Raw genomic sequence first — 12,759 nt, forward strand, 5'->3', positions numbered from 1 at the left:
CTCCTGCCCCCCCCAAGCCAAATCAGCTCTTTGATCCCTTCTCCGTACCTGGATGGGTGGGTGGATGGATGGATGGAGGGATAGAAGATTATCTATGTATCTATCATCTATCTATCTATCATCTATTCATCCATCTATCCATTATCTATCTATCTATCTATCTATCCAGCATCTACCTACCTACCGACCTACCTATCCATCCATCATCTACCTATCTATCTCATTCATCCATTTATCCATCTTGCCTGAGAACTGAACGGAAACAGTTTGATCCTTGGCAGCCAGGCGAGCCTACGCGGCTTCTACGTGGAGAAACCGCTCCCAGTCCTCCCCACCCCTCTTGCCGATCAGAAAGAGTGGAAGGGAAAGAGAGGGGGGAGTGTGTTTGCGTGTGTGAAAGAGAGAGAGAGATGCTGACTGCCTCTCCTTTGCAATGACACCCGAGGACGAGAGAGCAGCTGAGGGACGGGCAAACACGGCTTTCTTTCTTTATTTCTCCCCCCTCATTGTTTCAACCTTCTCCTCAGAAGCTTCCTCCCATACGTGCCTCACACAGCTTCCCTGCCTCGTGTTTCCTTGGAGGTGTGTGTGTGTGGATGGGGGGGCCCTTCTCCGTCTTTCCCGGAGCTGTTGTCCACCCCTCTGACTGAGCGTCTTTTCGTGGTGTGCAATAGGCTGGCCCTCACGAAACCCGGGTGGGGGCTGGCTATCTATCTATCTATCTATCTATCTATCTATCTATCTATCTATCTATCTATCTATCTATCTATCTATCTTATCATCCTCGAGTGTCATTGCAAAGGAGAGGCAGTCAGCCACTCTTTCTCTCCCTCTCCCTCTCTCACACACACACACACAAACACACTCCCCTCTCTCTTTCCCTTTCACTCTTTCTCTTTCTCTTTCCGATGGGTAGAAGGGGCGAAGAGGACTCAGAGCGGTTTCTCCTGAACAGAGCTGCCCAGGATCAAACGGAGGGAGGAAATGCAGCGGCCGGATTAGGACTCCGGATCGCTACTTCAATTGGGCACCGCTTCTTTGGCCGGGAAGACAAAGGGGAGCGTGTAGCTGTCCCCGCAGGCTCCGGAGGAGGAGGAGGAAGGGGGGCATCTTGTCAAGGGAGCCTTGTTTGAAGCCGAAGCGCCGGGATTCTCCTTTGCCGTCACCGAAAACTTTCAAGGAGGGTGGAAGCCCCACCGCTTGACAAGCCGCCAGGCAGCTTCCTGTGCATGTCAATCCTCCCATGAGGCTCCCCCTGGGCAGCCTGCGCTGTCTACCCTTCCCCTTCCACCCACCCCTGAACAAGGATCAGAATGCTGGTGGTAGTAAGGCAAAGGTTTTGGGCTTGCATGCATTATTCGCTTTTCCATTGATTCCTATGGGAAACATTGTTTCATCTTATCAACTTTTCACCTTACGAACCTCGTTCAGGAACCAATTAAGTTTGTAAGACAAGGTATCACTGTAGTATCTGAAGCAACCAAATTTGTTCACCTTTGTTCGATTATTGTGCTTTTATGGAAACATTTGTCAAACTTTTTTCAAGGTAGTAAGATAATTTCAGGGCAATTCTCACAAGTGGGATGTAATACTTTTTGTAACAATGATCTGCCTTCCACAAATAATTTCCCCAGTGATCTACCAGTTTTTCCACAGCTTCCTCTGCTTCAATATCATCCCCAAGAGAAGAATTATGAAATGGCCTTTTCAGATTTTGAATTTCAGGTGGCCAAGGAAGCTTTAGAATTATGGAGGGTTAACAAATATGCACAGCAGGGAGACCAATAGCACTCAGTACAATATACCCAATGCCAAAGTAAAAGAGGGGAAACTATTTTTCAGCAAGAAATAATTGAAGTTTGATACAGTTACTGAGAGAGGGTGATTTTTGGGGGGGCGGGGATATTTTTATATAAATTAAAATTTTATATATATTACCGTATTTTTCAGAGTATAAGACACTTTTTTCTCTCCTTAAAAGAGGCTGAATATTAGGGTGTGTCTTATACTCTGAATGTAGCTTGGCCCACTCACTAGCTCCTACTCTTTGGTCTCCGTACATACTCTTCCTTGCTGCAAAGATTGCCACTGACAATGGCTTGTATTTTTAGGCTCCACACATTGCATTTTCAGCCTCCAAACACTTCTACGGTGCCCAAAATGGCTATGCATAACACTGGTACCTTCTATTTTTATTTATTTATTTATTTGATTTGTACGCTGCCCCTCTCCGTAGACTCGGGGCGGCTAACAACAATAATTAAAACAACATATAACAAATGTAATATTTAAAATAACTAAAAACCCTTATTAAAAACTAAACATACACACAAACATACCATGCATAAATTGTATAGGCCTAGGGGGAAGGAATATCTCAATTCCCCCATGCCTGACGACAGAGGTGGGTTTTAAGGAGCTTACGAAAGACTCTTACCCTCTCTTACCCTTTCTGTGCTTTGTCTGCTTTAGTCACTGGAGCTCTCTCCGAGGATCAGCTGTTCTTTTAAAGCTGTTTTGCAGCCCAAACACAAGCTAAGCTTTGCCTACTTTTCTAATTGCTGCTCCCTCCAACAGTCAGCTGTGCTTTAGAAGTATAGCCCCAACCATCCCCAACCTCAAAACTCGAGAGCGAATGAATGTGCTGAAGCTTATTCCCCACTCCACCACCCCCACCTTCAAGACCAGAGAGCAAACGAATATGCTGAAGCTGACCAGGCTAAGGACTAGCCAGATGAATACCTGGTAGGAAGAATTCCACCACAACCCCCATTTTCCTCCCTGAAAACTAAGGTTTATACTCCAGTCCATCTTATACTCTGAAAATACAGTAAATTTTGTATATATTAAATTCAAAGCTTAGTACTTTCCTAGCTGGACTGAATGCTTTGGCAGAACAGAATCGAAATTTTCAAAATATTTTTATTCTTTCATCAATTCCTCTATACTGGCAGCAGTAGTTTGTTTCAATTCATTCATTCATTCAATCCAGAATTTATTTATTTATTTATTTGTTTGTTTGTTTATTATTTAGATTTTAATGCCGCCCCTCTCCGAAGACTCGGTGCGGCTCACAACAAGATAGAACAAATCATAAATAATCCAAATAACATTAAAATATTTAAAATATTTAGAATGGTAAACATTTTGACAAACCACAAAATATTAAGCTTGCCGTTGAGATAAGACACTGAGATTACATTCTTACCTTACAACGTCATCAATATTGTTTCTGTAGACTCCTTCAAGTCGTTCTGCCGGAAACCCCATTGCAATGATATTTGGATAAATATCTGAATATTTGTGTTAAAGGAAATTTTTGCAAATTTTTACAAAATTGCAGAAAAATTGTAGTAAATATTTCAAATATTTAATTATATAGTTTAAAATTTTAAAAATTGGTCAGCTACATTAAGCAATGCTTCCCTAAATCTTGCTTATCATTTAATTAGTTGTCCAACGTAAAAGCAGCAGTACCTAAAAGGACTATTACAAGTAAACCTCACTAAACAACCACAATTGAGCTCAACATTTTAGTCATAACTTGTTGCAGTCATTAAGTTGGTCACCATGACTTGATTTTACAACTATCTGTAAAATACTTTCACAATCATGTAACAAATCAATATTTGTGTAGTAAACCACATGATCACTAAGCAAATTCAGTGTCCCTGGGCCAGAGAGCTAGGTGAGGCTGCAGGAGCTGAGGCTCAAGCAATACGTCCAGGTCTCTCAGCAACTGCCAAATCCAGGTAGGAAATGACGTCTACCCCAGTTGACGTTAGTGATCGGCATGACCGATGCTGAGGGCTGTGTGATCATGAGCTCCACCACCTGCCTCAAGCCCCTCAGTGACAGTTGAAACGGGTGGGAATTAATGTCAACCCTGGGAGCGGCAACGCAGGCGGCAGAATGGAACATTTCGGGGGGGGGGGGAGACAAATGAGCCAGACATGCCAGACAGGATAAAGACAAACTGTTCTGGATGGCTGACAGAAGTCCAACAATAAGATCACTCCTTCCCCTTCGTCCCAGGTGAAAAGCCATCCTGCGATTAAAAAATCACCAGGGCAGGCCTGCCTGGCTGTTTTGCAAGGGCCCAGATGTACTGTCGTGGCAGGAGCCGAAGATCAGCTGTCAAAATGCCCAAGCATCTCAGATAACAGATGGCTTGGGAATAACAATCACAAAGTCCTTAAAACAGTCTGAAATCAAGCCAAGGAATCAGAAACCAACATTCAGGAGGAGAGAGTTGAATAGCCACATCCATCCAGTCTGAGGACTGAGTCAAAGCTAGGCCCTAGGAGGGTGGATCTGGCAAAAAGTAACAGACTCATTCTGAGTGGACAAGGACAACTCATCCTGAATGCTTCCTTCACCCATGATGGAAAACGAAATTTCATTGCATACAGCTAACAATCACCATTAAATACACTAAACATGACACAATACAAACTATGTATATACCGATGTATGTATATACCCAAATATGAAACAGCTTAAGTATTTCAAGTAACAAGTATTCTCTATATAATCGTTTTATTCATTTAGCTAATCACCACTGACTCCCAATGAAACAAAAGAAACACATCACGGAAAAAAGAATATTTTCTCTTGATAGATTTTTTTTCTCACTAAGGTTTTTTACCTTGCTATATTTGTATAATTTAAATATAAGCAGAAAAGCACAGATTTTCTCTCCCATAGATTATGGAAACACAAAAAGTCTAATAATAGATGGAAAAAAAGCAATCAACTATCCAAAATCCAGCTAGGTAAGTTTGCATCAATTAACCAAGTATATTAAAAGTACAGTACTACTTGATTTTTAAACAATTGAAAAATCTATTAAGAGTGAAAAATGGCCAAGGCAAAAACAAAAGGTGACGTATGTTCAAATCAAAGCAGATTTAATGAGTTCAATAAGGTTCCATCAGTTAGCTGGGTTCTCAGAACTTTTAGCACTCATATATGACAACTCATACAAAATTGAAAATCCTAAAATATTCAAACACAGAATGCCTCAATGGAAAAAAAGAGAAAATGAAATAAGCAAGGAAAAAAGCTAAAATACTTTTGAACTGCTTACTATTAGCATTTATCGGATTATTTATTGGATTTGGAAGACTAAAAACCATGATTATTTGATCTGAAATGTTATAGTTAGTCCTCAATTTTCGACCAGAATTGAGGTTCGAATGTCTGTTGTTAACTGTTAAGAGTCATGCCTGAATTTATGACCTTTTGGGCATGGTCATTAAGCAATTCATGTGGACATTAAGCAAATCTCTCTTCAGTATCTGCAACCATTGTAAATACACATGTTGGTTGTCAAATGCCTGAAGGTTGATCACATAACTAAGGGGATATTGCAGTACTGTACTGTAGTTGTAAAGGCAAAGAGCTGGTTATGTCATCTTTTCAACACTACTGTAACTTCAAACAGTAATCACCAATCTATAGTTTCTAATACATTGTGGCAACATGTTTTGCCTTTTCAATGACCCAGTAAGAAAGATGTTCTATTTTTTACGTAGAGTAATTCCACAAAATCTTAACGAAAGTCTTCAGCATACCATAACACTCAAAACTGCTAGTGTTTTTTTAGCAAATGTATCAATGTTAATCCAAAAGGGATATTTAGCAATGCATTACAAATCCTTAAAAATGGGTAGCTATGACTTTGCTACAGGATATGCTAATAAAAAAAAACACATGCAAAAATGATCCAAAATGAAGAATATGCAAATTGTATTTAAGTGGATAGTCACATAGAGCTTTTCTCAGAAGAAAAAAAGTATATGTCCTTGTATATGTGATTTGTCTGTTTATGGACATTTACATGTAAACTGAGAGAAAGAAATGTAATCAGCTACACTTCTATGGAAAATGTAGAAATAACAGTAAATTAAATAAATGTTAAATTATGTAAAGAACATGCTGGCACAAAGGACCAATTCCCTCAGAAACTACACTGTGAAGCACTGTTCAAAATATTCAGTGCTGTCTGATAAGTTTTAAAACCATTTTGTACCTTTGCATTCAATATTGATAGAAATCTATTTTTTGTTTCCCAATATAAGAATTTAATTTTTTTTTTAGTCACAACATACAGGGGGTGGCCAAAAAATTGGAAACACCTTGAAAAATCATCAAAATATATTTTAATATGGTGTTGGTCCACCTTTTGCGGCAAATACAGCCTCAATTCTCTGAAGTATTGATTCATACAAATTGTGAATTGTTTCCAAAGGAATTTTAGCCCATTCTTCAGTTAAAGCACCCTCCAGTCCTTTTAGAGACGATGGTGGTGGAAATCGACTTCTTACTTGAATTTCTAAAATCAACCATAAATGCTCAATAATGTTAAGGTCTGGTGAGTGTGGTGGCCAGATGAGATGCTGAACTTCATTAGAATGTTCTTCATGCCATTCTTTAACAATTCTTGCTCTATGGATTGGTGCATTATCATTCTGAATGATGGCATCCCCCTCTGGAAACAGTTCTTGAACCATAGGATGAATTTGTCGGCCAAAATTGCTAAATAGTGATGGCTTTTAATGAAGGGAAATCATAGGCCCGGCAAATTTTCAAGAAATAGCACCCCAGATCATCACTGAACCCTGGCATGTTTGGGAGAAAGCAGTCTGGATGAAATTATTATTTTGGCTGTCTCCAAACATAAACACGGCCGGAGGTCGGAAAAATGGTGTGAACAATGATTCATCAGAGAAAATCATATTTTGCCACTGCTTGAGGGACCATTTCTGGTGGTTTCTACACCACTCTAAACGCTTTGAAACATTTGTCTTTGAGAGCAGAGGTTATCTAATTGCAGTTCTTCCATGGAATCCAGATTTGTGAAGCTCCCTTCGAATAGTTTTTGTGTAAACTGGGTTCTGTACTTGTCTATTGAGCTCTGCAGTGATTTTAGGAGCTGTGGTCTTGCGATCCGCTCTAACAATTTGCTTTAGAGTCCGACTGTCTCTCTCAGACAACTTCGACTTTTGACCAGACCTGTGCTTGGCTGATGACGTTTTCCCTTCTCTTTCAAAAGCAGACATTACTTTTGAGACATTACTTCTTGAAACGCCAAACATTCGATCACTTTCTGTTACACTAGCCCCCGCCATTCAAGCACCAACAATTTGGCCTCTTTGAAAGTCTGAGAGGTCTGCCATTTCTAGAAGGTTATAACCAATTTCCTTAAATTTCTGTAAAAAAAAGGTAGTTTAAAAAAACATCAAATAACAGAATTTTTTTAAAAAACATTAAAATATGTCAAGTTTTGATTGATTTGAACATATTCAAACATTATGCCAAAAAGTCATGTTTCCATTTTTTTGTCCACCCCCTGTAGAAGCAGCTCAGTTACATGAGAACAAAGGGACATCTAGTTCAGCATCTTGTTTCTAACATGGCTAAACAGATGCTTCCAGAAACCTTCATGCCCTGCTTGCAGGCTAACAGCCTTTTTCCTGCTTACCAGCTGTTAGCAATCATAGAAGTTCCATTTAGAAATCATAGTTATTCAGTGCTGACAAATCTCATCTTATTTTTGTCTTATCTAAGTCAGAGGACACTCATCTAAAAGGAAGTTGGAAATTTTATCACAACAGTAAAGTTCAGCATATTCAGAATGGTAACAATTGGAAACAATACTTTCAACAAAGGGAAATAGATTTAGATTCAAAATTAGAAAAAAATTCTTGCTAAATTAGGGAGGCTGAAAATGTATGGATGTAACATTATACATCCCCTCATTAACATGTTAGATTAATTTAACAGAATTTTCAGTAAAAAATGAAGCAGCAAAATTTTCAATAGAAGACAATGCAGGACAAATATTGCTGATTTAGAAATCAGGAATATTTTGGAACTACAATTTCAGTAAAATCTTTGGATGTAAAGTTGGCAAGAAATTGAAACCTGACTACAAATAGTCCTCGACTTACAACCACAACTTAGCCCATAATTTATGTCGGTAAGTTAAACATTGGTCAAGTGGGTTTTGCCTCATTTTATGACTTTTCTTGCCACATTTGTTAAGTGAATCACTGCAATTGTTAAGTTAGTAACGGTTGTTAAGTGAATCTGGCTGACCCATTGACTTAACTTGTCAGAAGAGTGCAAAAGGGGATCACGTGACTCCAGAAGTCAGCAACCGTCATAAATATGAGCAGGAGACAGCAACTGTCAAGCATTGAAATGTAAGTCAAATGGCTATAGGGAGGTTGCAACAATTATAGATGTGAAAAATGGTCTCCTCACTTTTTTCATTGTCATTGTAATTTTATTCACTAAATTAATTGTTGTAAGTTGAGGACTATCATATTTTTCAATATATAAGATGCACTTCACCCCCTCAAAAGTGGGTGGAAATGTCTGCATCTTATAAAGTGAACGTTCCTGAAACCCCGCCCACCAGCTGACCCCCACACTTCGGCCTCTGCCTTCCAGCAATTTGCTTCCTTGCAGCAAACAGCCAGTTCAGCTTCAACACAGCTGATTGGCAGTTGGATCTGCCTCCCAAAATACCACCTATCAGCTGTTCCAGGCTGTGGGGATCGCCACCACCCATTGCCATTGCCTATCACCTCCTCTGCAAGTCCTATTTTCAGCTTCCGCATGCCCCATTTTCAGGCGCCGCATGAAGCTGATAGGCAGTATTCCGAGTGGCAGATCCAACCACCAATCAGCTGCTCATGCTAAATCAGGCAGTGCTGAAGTTAATCAGGCAGTTTGCTAAAAGGAGGCAAGTTGCTGGGGGATAGAGGCAGATTTTTTTCTTGTTTTCTTCCCAAAAAGCTAGGTGTGTACAGAACTTCTTATTCCCTGAAAAATATGATATATTGTTGTTCTATTGAGAGTTTCTTGAGATGTAAAATGATAAGCCAGATAATCTTTCTTTCTTTCTCTCTTTCCTTCCTTTCTTCTTCCTTCCTTCCTTCTTCTATAATTGCTATCTCAATTAAAGACTGGGTGGCTTATAATTCAAAAAAATATTGTTGCTGTTTTATTATGATCATTTCTGAAGGCATCCAGAATTGCATTGTCCAAGCTGAGCAGCTATATAGGTATTTTAAATAAATAAATTACCAGACAATTCAGTAAGATTTAAAGCAATGGGCAAACCTAAATGGCCATTTACAAATCAAATGAAAGAAATTCCAGAAAATGTGTCTATGGAGATTCTCAGTCATCCAGGTCATAGTTGTGTCAAAGGTGCTACTTTAAAAAGACAACATAAGTGGTTTTTTTCCTTGAGGAAGAGGTTTTCACTTCTCATCCAAGAAGGTTCATCAGTTCTCTTTCATCTCTCTACCTTCACAACTGATGAAGCTTCTTGGATGAGAAGTGAAACGTCCTCTTCTTCCTCAAGGAAGAAACAATCCAGTTGTCTTTTTAAAAAGCACCTTTTGAGATATACTGAAAAATATGTGAAAATTTCCTTCCATTCTGAGGTGGGAAATAAAAAAAACATACACATTTAACTAGGTTCGACAATTCTTTAAAAGCCCCTCTAGTCATCAGCCAAGGGAGGAGCAAAATAAACATTTCAACGACATATATATGCAATATAACCTCTTCCATTTTGTGTAATCACTCAATTGCACTCCTCAGCACACATACAAAAGCACACATACAAGCAAAATGTATCTCATCTAAAGTTGTCAATCCGTGATATAATTTACAGGTTTGGTCAATTTGGGCTAGTGGTTAAGGCACCAGGCTAGAAAGCAGGAGACTGTGAGTTCAAATTTCACCTTAGCCATGAAAGAGATGGCTGACTTTGGGTCAATCACTCCATCTCAGTCCAACCCACTTAATAGGGTTGCTGTGGGGGGAAGATAGGAGGAAGATGTGTTTGGCTTGTGTGTGTTGGATGTTTGCAAGTTTGATTTTTTTTCTAAAAATAATAAAAGGTGGAATGCAATCAAAGAAAGAAAAGTTGAATTATATGCACAAGACTCTCTCATTTTAATTTCAAAACTGTAATCATGTGCCAAGAATAGCAACTAAGCCTAAAGTAACCCAACAAGTTCCGTGGTTAAGTGGAAACTGGAATCTGCATCTCCACAGCCCCAATCTGAATTCATAGCTTTGAAAACCAAGAACATTCTGGAGATAAGAGTGCTCTCACTTGATGCAAAGACAGATTTTGGAAAACCAGAAACCCAGTCTACCATAGAAATACTGTAATATAAATAGATATATATCTATTTATATCTCCGAGTCTACGGAGAGGGGCGGCATACAAATCTAATAAATAAATAAATATTTCTTTTTTTCCACAGAATGTAATGAAATATTCATATAAGCCAGCAATTTGTGAGCAAATGAAGCATGTTATGCTGCATAAACATTTTATTGGGTTTTCAGCTCTTTAAAAGCTATATATATAAATAACATATGTATGTATTTAAAATGTAACTTCTGTTGTTGAACAGTATGCACTGAAATTTGTAGCAATCCTAGCTTCTATGCTAAGGGTCATCCATTCTAAATTCCATCCACATGGATCAAAATACTTTTGACCAAACAGATGGATTATTTATAAGGAAGGCAATTCATTTCTGAAGATATTAATAAAGCTGATTTCCTCAAGAACTGTAGTGAACACGTAAGGTATCAGCTTCCTTTTTTCTCCAATATCTATTCTTCCTCTATCCCTTGTTGTGAAAACAATTGAAAGGGTTCATGAAGTTTCTGAATAAAAGTCACAGCATAAAGTTGATACCCCATGATAAAACCCACCAGGATAAAAATGTGATAAGACACAAGCATATAGAATAAATGCCTTTTCAAAAAGTATTTAAAACCTTCTACAACCCTTAAGATTTCTAGAGCCTCCCCTAATTAAAATTCTGTAATCAAAATTTCTTGATTTCTAAAACACTCCGATATAACAGCACACTCTCTGAAATCCAGCTCTCATCTCTGATCACAAAAGGGTTTTAGATAAATGGAGAAAAAGAAATTTTGCTACAGCTTCTTTTCACATTTTGGAGAAGCCACTTAAAAGGTACTTAATCCTTAAATTTTGAATTATTCACAGCTAAATTCAGGAAGAATAGTGAACATCTCACTGAAATTATCCCATTCTTCTAATTCCACTGATTTGAGTCAATTTAAGATGTACAGTTCTAGAAATTAGCTATCAACTTTAATAGAAATAAATAAAATTAATAGAAATAAATTAAAGTTCTCAATAAACCAATATAAGCTTGAAACGGTGCTGACATATCAACATATATTTTTGACATCAGGTGACAAGAAAATATGGAAATAAAAGAATTTTTACACACGAATATACTGCATTTTCCCCACAAATCCACGAATGTAAAGGGGTGGGAGAGAGTTTTTATAGAAAAATGTGACTTGAGATTACATCCTGATCCATTCTTATTCAAATGGTTATAAAGTAATTATTAAAACCCAATGATTTACATGAACAAAGCACAATGAAATATGAGATGATCATCTTTACAGAATGGTGGAATGAAGATAAGGGGAACCATATTCTCACTTATGCCTGTTCCTTGGGGTACTATTTATTTAGCTATTGTTTATTATAGTTTTATTGTTATTGTGTTTGTTTAGTTGACTGGCAAGCCATGTCCAGCTCTATTGTAATGAGCAGCAAATTAATTAGTAAATAAATCAAATATTGCAATTAGGAATACCAAGCTATGTATTTTTCTGTAGAAACTGGGCTAATGAAGATGAAACTTTCAAAGAAACTTATGATCAGTGTTGCTAACAATAAAATCAGCAGCAATATTGATTTTGTAACAGAATTAAGAAGCTTCCAGCTGGAAAATTAGATCGTTAAAATGGCACTGTATCTCTTTAAAAGGGGAAGCAAATTTGGTAGCAGGACTGGAGGAAGCAAATAAGAAATGAATAACCTTTCATTAGCATCTTTGCTGAAGGAACATGTGAAGTAGAAGGTACAGCTATTATTTAGTATTCCGTAGTCAGCAGGAACAAAGTCCAGGAATGCTTATATCATATTTGTTGAATATGTTATAAGTTAAATTAGATTATAATTTATGTTCTCCTATATATTTGTTTTATAAAATACAGATAACAATGGGTTTGCCTTGAGACTATAGATGTGGAAATCTGCTTGTGTAATGCAATTTCCCTTTCCTCCCATTGTACCCCCAAAATATGCTGAAGAGAACACAGTTCTGCCAAATTTGCCTCCTTACATGGACAGATATAATAATACTTCTTGTTAAAAGAAGGGTTGTAGTGATTTCCTTATTCAGCAATTGACAAGACAACCATGTGGAAGATACCCCAAGTCTCCAAAAGACTGGGACAAATCTCAAAAACAAGCGCTGCCATATCTCTAATGGAAATCTCTTGACCACAATTCTGAAATCAGTGTATAATTGAGTGAAGTTTATCTTACTGGAACCAATCCAGGTAGATGGAATAAGTGCCTAAAATCTGGAATGTCTAGAACAGAGATGGCGAACCTTTTTTTCCTCAGGTGCCGAAAGAGCATGCATGTGTGGTATCATGCATGCCCGAGTGCCCACACCTATAATTAAATGCCTGGGGAGGGCAGAAACAGCTTCCCCCATTCTCTGGAGGCCAGAAACGGCCTGTTTCCCACCTTCTGGTGGGCTCAGTAGGCTCATGTTTCGCCCTCCTCAGGCTCCAAAGGCTTCCCTGGAGCTGGGGGGGGGGTAAAAATGCCCTCCTCCATCACCCCACCCCCAGGCTCTCTGGAAGCCAAAAACG

At 38.4% G+C, this 12,759-nt stretch overlaps 1 protein-coding gene across 1 annotated transcript in view; it reads right to left on the reverse strand.

Annotated features, from left to right (window-relative positions):
• The window catches only part of PTEN (phosphatase and tensin homolog), an 83,349-nt gene that overhangs the window by 64,269 nt on the left and 6,321 nt on the right, over positions 1-12,759 (reverse strand). Inside the window, exon 2 of the mRNA XM_070752243.1 lies at positions 3,209-3,293. Coding sequence (XP_070608344.1) covers positions 3,209-3,293 — 85 coding nt within the window. The remainder of the gene's footprint in view (positions 1-3,208; positions 3,294-12,759) is intronic.

Source organism: Erythrolamprus reginae, chromosome 5, assembly GCF_031021105.1.
Source record: "Erythrolamprus reginae isolate rEryReg1 chromosome 5, rEryReg1.hap1, whole genome shotgun sequence".
NCBI classification, from domain to species: domain Eukaryota; kingdom Metazoa; phylum Chordata; class Lepidosauria; order Squamata; family Dipsadidae; genus Erythrolamprus; species Erythrolamprus reginae.